The following is a 10,352-nucleotide window of genomic DNA, read 5'->3' on the forward strand; positions in this document are numbered from 1 at the left end:
TCATCTTTTACCACTGAGAATTAACAAACAATAATTTCGACTTTTTTGCAAAATTGCGTGGGAAAATCATCAAACTGGATTTCTGGTTGCATACGAACTCGAAAAAAAACGCATAATATATCAAAATGATCCCACGAAAATTCTACATCCAAAACGCGTCTATCTACGAAACCTGATTTCGTGTCAGAGATTCCTCCTGTAGTCGACACATTTTGTTAGTGTTCTAGTGTGTTAGTGCACACGTTTCTGTAACCTCGTGTATATTCTTACATATACTTTTTGTGATAAGTTATACCACCTCTTACCGTGTCATCTATGAATATGATTTTGCACAAAAAATGCAATCTGGTCAAATTTTTTTTTCAAATGAAGCTTTAACTTGAAGTGACCTTTTTTTTGCCTAGAAACTGAAGCTTAAATTTACAAGTCCATATACAACGGGCCAAACGTAGACATGAACCCGCCAAAATAACGCCTCCTTTAGGCCCCAAATTTACCGCAACTATGATGGATAGGCCCGGCCCAGCCCAGGAGAGGGAAATCCCAGACTGAAATCGACCCGACCCGACCTAAAACCCTTGTTCCCAAACGACCTCACCCGGAGTAGGCGACGTGCGAAGGCGGCGAGGAAGAGGAAGAAAAAAGCGTCGCCATGGTGGTCCGGATCCGGCCGGCGCGGTTCGGCTGCCGGAACCGGCCCTTCTACCGGGTCATGGCCGCCGACAGCCCGCTCCCCGCGCGACGGAAGCACCTCGAGGTCCTCGGCTACTACAACCCGCTCCCCGAGTGAGATTCCCCCACCTCGATTTCCCACTCGATCTGTTCATGTAGCCCCGTGGCGCCCGCTTATTTATTCCCAAGAGTCGGCTCCGCTTAGCCGTGCTACTCTTGTCGTACTCGCGAAGGATTTGGGCGTGCGTGGGAGCTTTAGTGATAGCCGATGAGGAAATGTGTGCATTTTCAGGGAAGGATGGTGGCAAGAGGATGGGACTGAAATTCGACCGGGTCAAGTGAGTTTTTGTGCTCCCTCGATATTCATCCTACGTACTATTATTCAGCTTATTTTCCTTTTTGGCCGAAAACAGCCTTACCGCTAGCTTCTCGCTACCTACTCTAGAAGTAAACATTCTATGTTTTCATCCCCGTAAGTACTAACCTTTGCGGGCCATGGTCTGGTTTTGCTACAATGAAGCTCCGCCAGTGTCTGAAACCTAAATAAGTGAGGCCTTTTTCCCGTATCATGCTTTGCTTCAGGCAGTACATTATATCATTGGGATGTTGAGTACACAAAAGAAAAAGCAACTGAAACTATCTCGTGCTGCACAGTGCTTGTTGATTGCAATGCCGAACGACAAGCATCGTTCACTTCTTGCAGCCTCCCTCCATTAGTGGAGAATTATTGATTTAATGAACAAGGATTCAGACATTTCGATTACATGAGTTGTGCTTGATTGCATCATAGCAGACCTGTTTTAAGTACATCGATGTGCTTGATTATATCCATAGCGTACCTAATAAGTAATTGCTCTAAGTATGACACGATGTTTATTCGGCCCGCGCTGCAAAACCCGCAACTTTTTGTGACACAAGACAACTATACTTATGTTGTAGGTACCGGCTATCCGTTGGGGCACAGCCATCGCATCCCGTGCAGCGTATACTCTTCCGCGCCGGGGTTCCGCCTCCACCTCCGTTGCTAGCTATGGGCCGTAAGGGTGGACATCGTGACAGGAACCCCATTCATCCGATGACTCGGACGTCCCTTGGATCTTGAGGGTGTCACAATTGTTGATGATCCAAATGCTACCGAAGGTGATGTCGAAGAACCCGTGGCGCACATGAGTTCCATGCGCCACGTAACTTTTTTTGACTCCCCACGCAACTCCACCCCCCCCCCCGTGGATCGCCTTTTTACCTCTTTACAAAATAAGAAAAATAGATAAAAATTTCAAAAAATAAATTCCTTCAAGATGCCCATGTATTATGTCATCTTTTACCACTGAGAATTAACAAATAATAATTTTGACTTTTTTTGCAAAATTGCGTGGGAAAATCATCAAACTGGATTTCTGGTTGCATACGAACTCGAAAAAAAACGCATAATATATCAAAATGATCCCACGAAAATTCTACATCCAAAACGCGTCTATCTACGAAACCTGATTTCGTGTCGTAGATTCCTCCCGTAGTCGACACATTTTGTTAGTGTTCTAGTGTGTTAGTGCACACGTTTCGTAACCTCGTGTATATTCTTACATATACTTTTTGTGATAAGTTATACCACCTCTTACCGTGTCATCTATGAATATGATTTTGCACAAAAAATGCAATCCGGTCAATTTTTTTTTCAAATGAAGCTTTAACTTGAAGTGACCTTTTTTTGCCTAGAAACCGAAGCTTAAATTTACAAGTCCATATACAACGGGCCAAACGTAGACATGAACCCGCCAAAATAACGCCTCCTTTAGGCCCCAAATTTACCGCAACTATGATGGATAGGCCCGGCCCAGCCCAGAGAGGGAAATCCCAGCTGAAATCGACCCGACCCGACCTAAAACCCTTGTTCCCAAACGACCTCACCCGCAGTAGGCGACAGGCGAAGGCGGCGAGGAAGAGGAAGAAAAAAGCGTCGCCATGGTGGTCCGGATCCGGCCGGCGCGGTTCGGCTGCCGGAACCGGCCCTTCTACCGGGTCATGGCCGCCGACAGCCCGCTCCCCGCGCGACGGGAAGCACCTCGAGGTCCTCGGCTACTACAACCCGCTCCCCGGTGAGATTCCCCCACCTCGATTTCCCACTCGATCTGTTCATGTAGCCCCGTGGCGCCCGCTTATTTATTCCCAAGAGTCGGCTCCGCTTGGCTGTGCTACTCTTGTCGTACTCGCGAAGGATTTGGGCGTGCGTGGGAGCTTTAGTGATAGCTGATGAGGAAATGTGTGCATTTTCGTGGAAGGATGGTGGCAAGAGGATGGGACTGAAATTCGACCGGGTCAAGTGAGTTTTTGTGCTCCCTCGATATTCATCCTACGTACTATTATTCAGCTTATTTTCCTTTTTGGCCGAAAACAACCTTACCGCAGCTTTTGCCGCACCTACTCTAGAAGTAAACATTCTATGTTTTCATCCCCGTAAGTACTAACCTTTGCGGGCCATGGTCCGGTTTTGCTACAATGAAGCTCCGCCGTTGTCTCGAAACCTAAATAAGTTGGGCTTTTTTCTCGTATCATGCTTTGCTTCAGGCAGTACATTATATCATTGGGATGTTGAGTACACAAAAGAAAAAGCAACTGAAACTATCTCGTGCTGCACAATGCTTGTTGATTGCAATGCCAAACGACAAGCATCGTTCACTTCTTGCAGCCTCCCTCCATTAGTGGAGAATTGTTGATTTAATGAACAAGGATTCAGGCATTTTGATTACATGAGTTGTGCTTGATTACATCATAGCAGACCTGTTTTAATTACATCAGATGTGCTTGATTATATCCATAGCAGACCTAATACGTAATTGCTCTAAGTATGACACGATGTTTATTCGGCCTGCGCTGCAAAACCTGCAACTTTTTGTGACACAGTACAACTATACTTATGTTGTAGGTACCGGCTATCCGTTGGGGCACAGCCCATCGATCCTCGTGCAGCGTATACTCTTCCGCGCTGGGGTTCTGCCTCCACCTCCGTTGCTAGCTATGGGCCGTAAGGTTGGACATCGTGACAGGAACCCCATTCATCCGATGACTGGACGTCCCTTGGATCTTGAGGGTGTCACAATTGTTGATGATCCAAATGGTACTGAAGGTGATGCTGAAGAACCTGTGGCGCACATGTGTTCCATGCGGCACAGAACTTTTTTTGACTCCCCACGCAACTCCACCCCCCCCCCCCCGTGGATCGCCTTTTTTACCTCTTTACAAAATAAGAAAAATAGATACAAATTTCAAAAAATAAATTCCTTCAAGATGCCCATGTATTATGTCATCTTTTACCACTGAGAATTAACAAACAATAATTTCGACTTTTTTTGCAAAATTGCGTGGGAAAATCATCAAACTGGATTTCTGGTTGCATACGAACTCGAAAAAAAAACGCATAATATATCAAAATGATCCCACGAAAATTCTACATCCAAAACGCGTCTATCTACGAAACCTGATTTCGTGTCAGAGATTCCTCCTGTAGTCGACATATTTTGTTAGTATTCTAGTGTGTTAGTGCACACGTTTCTGTAACCTCGTGTATATTCTTACATATACTTTTTATGATAAGTTATACCACCTCTTACCATGTCATCTATGAATATGATTTTGCACAAAAAATGCAATCTGGTCAATTTTTTTTTCAAATGAAGCTTTAACTTGAAGTGACCTTTTTTTTGCCTAGAAACCGAAGCTTAAATTTACAAGTCCATATACAACGGGCCAAACGTAGACATGAACCCGCCAAAATAACGCCTCCTTTAGGCTCCAAATTTATCGCAACTATGATGGATAGGCCCGGCCCAGCCCAGGAGAGGGAAATCCCAACTGAAATCGACCCGACCCGACCTAAAACCCTTGTTCCCAAACGACCTCACCCGAGTAGGTGACAGGCGAAGGCGGCGAGGAAGAGGAAGAAAAAAGCGTCGCCATGGTGGTCCGGATTCGGCTGGCGTGGTTCGGCTGCCGGAACCGGCCCTTCTACCGGGTCATGGCCGCCGACAGCCGCTCCCCGCGCGACGGGAAGCACCTCGAGGTCCTCGGCTACTAAAACCCGCTCCCCGGTGAGATTCCCCCACCTCGATTTCCCACTCGATCTGTTCATGTAGCCCCATGGCGCCCGCTTATTTATTCCCAAGAGTCGGCTCCGCTTAGCCGTGCTACTCTTGTCGTACTCGCGAAGGATTTGGGCGTGCGTGGGAGCTTTAGTGATAGCTGATGAGGAAATGTGTGCATTTTCGTGGAAGGATGGTGGCAAGAGGATGGGACTGAAATTCGACCGGGTCAAGTGAGTTTTTGTGCTCCCTCGATATTCATCCTACGTACTATTATTCAGCTTATTTTCCTTTTTGGCCGAAAACAGCCTTACCGTAGCTTTCTGCCGCACCTACTCTAGAAGTAAACATTCTATGTTTTCATCCCCGTAAGTACTAACCTTTGCGGGCCATGGTCCGGTTTTGCTACAATGAAGCTCCGCCGAAGAATCCGAAACCTAAATAAGTTAGGCTTTTTTCCCGTATCATGCTTTGCTTCAGGCAGTACATTATATCATTGGGATGTTGAGTACACAAAAGAAAAAGCAACTGAAACTATCTCGTGCTGCACAATGCTTGTTAATTGCAATGCCAAACGACAAGCATCGTTCACTTCTTGCAGCCTCCCTCCATTAGTGGAGAATTATTGATTTAATGAACAAGGATTCAGGCATTTCGATTACATGAGTTGTGCTTGATTGCATCATAGCAGCACCTGTTTTAAGTACATCGATGTGCTTGATTATATCCATAGCAGCACCTAATAAGTAATTGCTCTAAGTATGACACGACTGTTTATTCGGCTCGCGCCGCAAAACCCGCAACTTTTTGTGACACAAGCACAACTATACTTATGTTGTAGGTACCGGCTATCCGTTGGGGCACAGCCATCGATCCCGTGCAGCCGTATACTCTTCCGCGCTGGGGTTCTGCCTCCACCTCCGTTGCTAGCTATGGGCCGTAAGGGTGTACATCGTGACAGGAACCCCATCCATCCGATGACTGGACGTCCCTTGGATCTTGAGGGTGTCACAATTATTGATGATCCAAATGCTACTGAAGGTGATGCTGAAAAACCTGTGGCGCACATGAGTTCCATGCGCCTACGAACTTTTTTGACTCCCCACGCAACTCCACCCCCCCGGTGGATCGCCTTTTTTACCTCTTTACAAAATAAGAAAAATAGATAAAAATTTCAAAAAATAAATTCCTTCAAGATGCCCATGTATTATGTCATCTTTTACCACTGAGAATTAACAAACAATAATTTCGACTTTTTTGCAAAATTGCGTGGGAAAATCATCAAACCGGATTTCGGTTGCATACGAACTCGAAAAAAAACGCATAATATATCAAAATGATCCCACGAAAATTCTACATCCAAAACGCGTCTATCTACGAAACCTGATTTCGTGTCAAAGATTCCTCCTGTAGTCGACACATTTTGTTAGTGTTCTAGTGTGTTAGTGCACACGTTTCTGTAACCTCGTGTATATTCTTACATATACTTTTTGTGATAAGTTATACCACCTCTTACCGTGTCATCTATGAATATGATTTTGCACAAAAAATGCAATCTGGTCAATTTTTTTTTCAAATGAAGCTTTAACTTGAAGTGACCTTTTTTTTTTTCCTAGAAACTGAAGCTTAAATTTACAAGTCCATATACAGCGGGCCAAACGTAGACATGAACCCGCCAAAATAACCCCTCCTTTAGGCCCCAGATTTACTGCAACTATGATGGATAGGCCCGGCCCAGCCCAGGAGAGGGAAATCCCGACTGAAATCGACCCGACCCGACCTAAAACCCTTGTTCCCAAACGACCTCACCCAGAGTAGGCGACATGCGAAGGCGGCGAGGAAGAGGAAGAAAAAAGCGTCGCCATGGTGGTCCGGATCCGGCCGGCGTGGTTCGGCCGCCGGAACCGGCCCTTCTACCGGGTCATGGCCGCCGACAGCCGCTCCCCGCGCGACGGGAAGCACCTCGAGGTCCTCGGCTACTACAACCCGCTCCCCAGTGAGATTCCCCCACCTCGATTTCCCACTCGATCTGTTCATGTAGCCCCGTGGCGCCCGCTTATTTATTCCCAAGAGTCGGCTCCGCTTAGCCGTGCTACTCTTGTCGTACCTGCGAAGGATTTGGGCGTGCGTGGGAGCTTTAGTGATAGCTGATGAGGAAATGTGTGCATTTTCAGTGGAAGGATGGTGGCAAGAGGATGGGACTGAAATTCGACCGGGTCAAGTGAGTTTTTGTGCTCCCTCGATATTCATCCTGTACTATTATATCAGTTTTTTTCCTTTTTGGCCGAAAACAGCCTTACCGTAGCTTCGCCGCACCTACTCTAGAAGTAAACATTCTATGTTTTCATCCCCGTAAGTACTAACCTTTGCGGGCCATGGTCTGGTTTTGCTACAATGAAGCTCCGCCAGTGTCTGAAACCTAAATAAGTTAGGCTTTTTTCCCGTATCATGCTTTGCTTCAGGCAGTACATTATATCATTGGGATGTTGAGTACACAAAAGAAAAAGCAACTGAAACTATCTCGTGCTGCACAATGCTTGTTGATTGCAATGCCAAACGACAAGCATCGTTCACTTCTTGCAGCCTCCCTCCATTAGTGGAGAATTATTGATTTAATGAACAAGGATTCAGGCATTTCGATTACATGAGTTGTGCTTGATTGCATCATAGCAGCACCTGTTTTAAGTACATCGATGTGCTTGATTATATCCATAGCGTACCTAATAAGTAATTGCTCTAAGTATGACACGATGTTTATTCGGCTCGCGCCGCAAAACCCGCAACTTTTTGTGACACAAGACAACTATACTTATGTTGTAGGTACCGGCTATCCGTTGGGGCACAGCCATCGACATCCGTGCAGCGTATAATCTTCCGCGCCGGGGTTCTTCCTCCACCTCCGTTGCTAGCTATGGGCCGTAAGGGTGGACATCGTGACAGAACCCCATTCATCCGATGACTGGACGTCCCTTGGATCTTGAGGGTGTCACAATTGTTGATGATCCAAATGCTACTGAAGGTGATGCTGAAGAACCTGTGGCGCACATGAGTTCCATGCGCCACAGAACTTTTTTTGACTCCCCACGCAACTCCACCCCCCCCCCCCCCCCCGTGGATCGCCTTTTTTACCTCTTTACAAAATAAGAAAAATAGATAAAAATTTCAAAAAATAAATTCCTTCAAGATGCCCATGTATTATGTCATCTTTTACCACTGAGAATTAACAAACAATAATTTCGACTTTTTTTTGCAAAATTGCGTGGGAAAATCATCAAACTGGATTTCTGGTTGCATACGAACTCGAAAAAAAACGCATAATATATCAAAATGATCCCACGAAAATTCTACATCCAAAACGCGTCTATCTATGAAACCTGATTTCGTGTCGAGATTCCTCCCCGTAGTCGACACATTTTGTTAGTGTTCTAGTGTGTTAGTGCACACGTTTCAGTAACCTCTTGTATATTCTTACATATACTTTTTGTGATAAGTTATACCACCTCTTACCGTGTCATCTATGAATATGATTTTGCACAAAAAATGCAATCTGGTCAATTTTTTTTTCAAATGAAGCTTTAACTTGAAGTGACCTTTTTTTTGCCTAGAAACCGAAGCTTAAATTTACAAGTCCATATACAACGGGCCAAACGTAGACATGAACCCGCCAAAATAACGCCTCCTTTAGGCCCCAAATTTACCGCAACTATGATGGATAGGCCCGGCCCAGCCTCAGAGAGGGAAATCCCAGCCTGAAATCGACCCGACCCGACCTAAAACCCTTGTTCCCAAACGACCTCACCCAGCAGTAGGCGACATGCGAAGGCGGCGAGGAAGAGGAAGAAAAAAGCGTCGCCATGGTGGTCCGGATCCGGCCGGCGCGGTTCGACCGCCGGAACCGGCCCTTCTACCGGGTCATGGCCGCCGACAGCCGCTCCCCGCGCGACGGGAAGCACCTCGAGGTCCTCGGCTACTACAACCCGCTCCCCGGTGAGATTCCCCCACCTCGATTTCCCACTCGATTTGTTCATGTAGCCCCGTGGCGCCCGCTTATTTATTCCCAAGAGTCGGCTCCGCTTAGCTGTGCTACTCTTGTCGTACCTGCGAAGGATTTGGGCGTGCGTGGGAGCTTGAGTGATAGCTGATGAGGAAATGTGTGCATTTTCAGGGAAGGATGGTGGCAAGAGGATGGGACTGAAATTCGAACGGGTCAAGTGAGTTTTTGTGCTCCCTCGATATTCATCCTACAGACTATTATTCAGTTTTTTTCCTTTTTGGCCGAAAACAGCCTTACCGCAGTTTCTGCTGCACCTACTCTAGAAGTAAACATTCTATGTTTTCATCCTCGTAAGTACTAACCTTTGCGGGCCATGGTCTGGTTTTGCTACAATGAAGCTCCGCCAGTGTCTGAAACCTAAATAAGTTAGGCTTTTTTCCCGTATCATGCTTTGCTTCAGGCAGTACATTATATCATTGGGATGTTGAGTACACAAAAGAAAAAGCAACTGAAACTATCTCGTGCTGCACAATACTTGTTGATTGCAATGCCAAACGACAAGCATCGTTCACTTCTTGCAGCCTCCCTCCATTAGTGGAGAATTATTGATTTAATGAACAAGGATTCAGGCATTTCGATTACATGAGTTGTGCTTGATTGCATCATAGCAAACCTGTTTTAAGTACATCAGATGTGCTTGATTATATCCATAGCAGACCTAATAAGTAATTTCTCTAAGTATGAAACGATGTTTATTCGGCCTGCGTTGCAAAACCTGCAACTTTTTGTGACACAGTACAACTATACTTATGTTGTAGGTACTGGCTATCTGTTGGGGCACAGCCCATCGATCCCGTGCAGCCGTATACTCTTCCGCGCCGGGGTTCTCGCCTCCACCTCCGTTGCTAGCTATGGGCCGTAAGGGTGTACATCGTGACAGAACCCCATCCATCCGATGACCGGACGTCCCTTGGATCTTGAGGGTGTCACAATTGTTGATGATCCAAATGCTACCGAAGGTGATGTCGAAAACCCGTGGCGCACATGAGTTCCATGCGCCACATAACTTTTTTTGACTCCCCACGCAACTCCACCCCCCCCCCCCCCCCGTGGATCGCCTTTTTTACCTCTATAAAAAATAAAAAAATAGATAAAATTTTAAAAAATAAATTCCTTCAAGATGCCCATGTATTATTTCATCTTTTACCACTGAGAATTAACAAACAATAATTTCGACTTTTTTGCAGAATTGCGTGGGAAAATCATCAAACTGGGATTTCTCGCTTGCATACGAACTCGAAAAAAAAACGCATAATATATCAAAATGATCCCACGAAAATTCTACATCCAAAACGCGTCTATCTACGAAACCTGATTTCGTGTCGAGATTCCTCCCGTAGTCGACACATTTTGTTAGTGTTCTAGTGTGTTAGTGCACACGTTTCGTAACCTCGTGTATATTCTTACATATACTTTTTGTGATAAGTTATACCACCTCTTACCGTGTCATCTATGAATATGATTTTGCACAAAAAATGCAATCTGGTCAAATTTTTTTTTCAAATGAAGCTTTAACTTGAAGTGACCTTTTTTTTGCCTAGAAACTGAAG

The 10,352-nt window shown here is 45.6% G+C and overlaps 1 protein-coding gene and 4 pseudogenes across 1 annotated transcript; all 5 read left to right on the forward strand.

The window, feature by feature from the left end:
- The first annotated feature begins 652 nt into the window (after nucleotides 1-652).
- LOC124694517 lies at nucleotides 653-2,402 on the forward strand (annotated as a pseudogene).
- Nucleotides 2,403-2,634: 232 nt separating this feature from the next.
- LOC124694518 lies at nucleotides 2,635-4,362 on the forward strand (annotated as a pseudogene).
- Nucleotides 4,363-4,624: 262 nt separating this feature from the next.
- On the forward strand, nucleotides 4,625-6,378 carry LOC124694519 (annotated as a pseudogene).
- Nucleotides 6,379-6,611: 233 nt separating this feature from the next.
- LOC124694520 lies at nucleotides 6,612-8,367 on the forward strand (annotated as a pseudogene).
- Nucleotides 8,368-8,602: 235 nt separating this feature from the next.
- LOC124694521 (30S ribosomal protein S16-2, chloroplastic/mitochondrial-like) lies at nucleotides 8,603-9,701 on the forward strand. The gene is given in 5 exon segments (XM_047227500.1): nucleotides 8,603-8,735; nucleotides 8,914-8,959; nucleotides 9,561-9,603; nucleotides 9,605-9,631; nucleotides 9,633-9,701. Coding segments are annotated over 5 exon segments (318 nt in total).
- Nucleotides 9,702-10,352: the final 651 nt, after the last annotated feature.

The sequence above is a fragment of the Lolium rigidum genome, chromosome 3, assembly GCF_022539505.1.
Source record: "Lolium rigidum isolate FL_2022 chromosome 3, APGP_CSIRO_Lrig_0.1, whole genome shotgun sequence".
NCBI lineage: Eukaryota > Viridiplantae > Streptophyta > Magnoliopsida > Poales > Poaceae > Lolium > Lolium rigidum.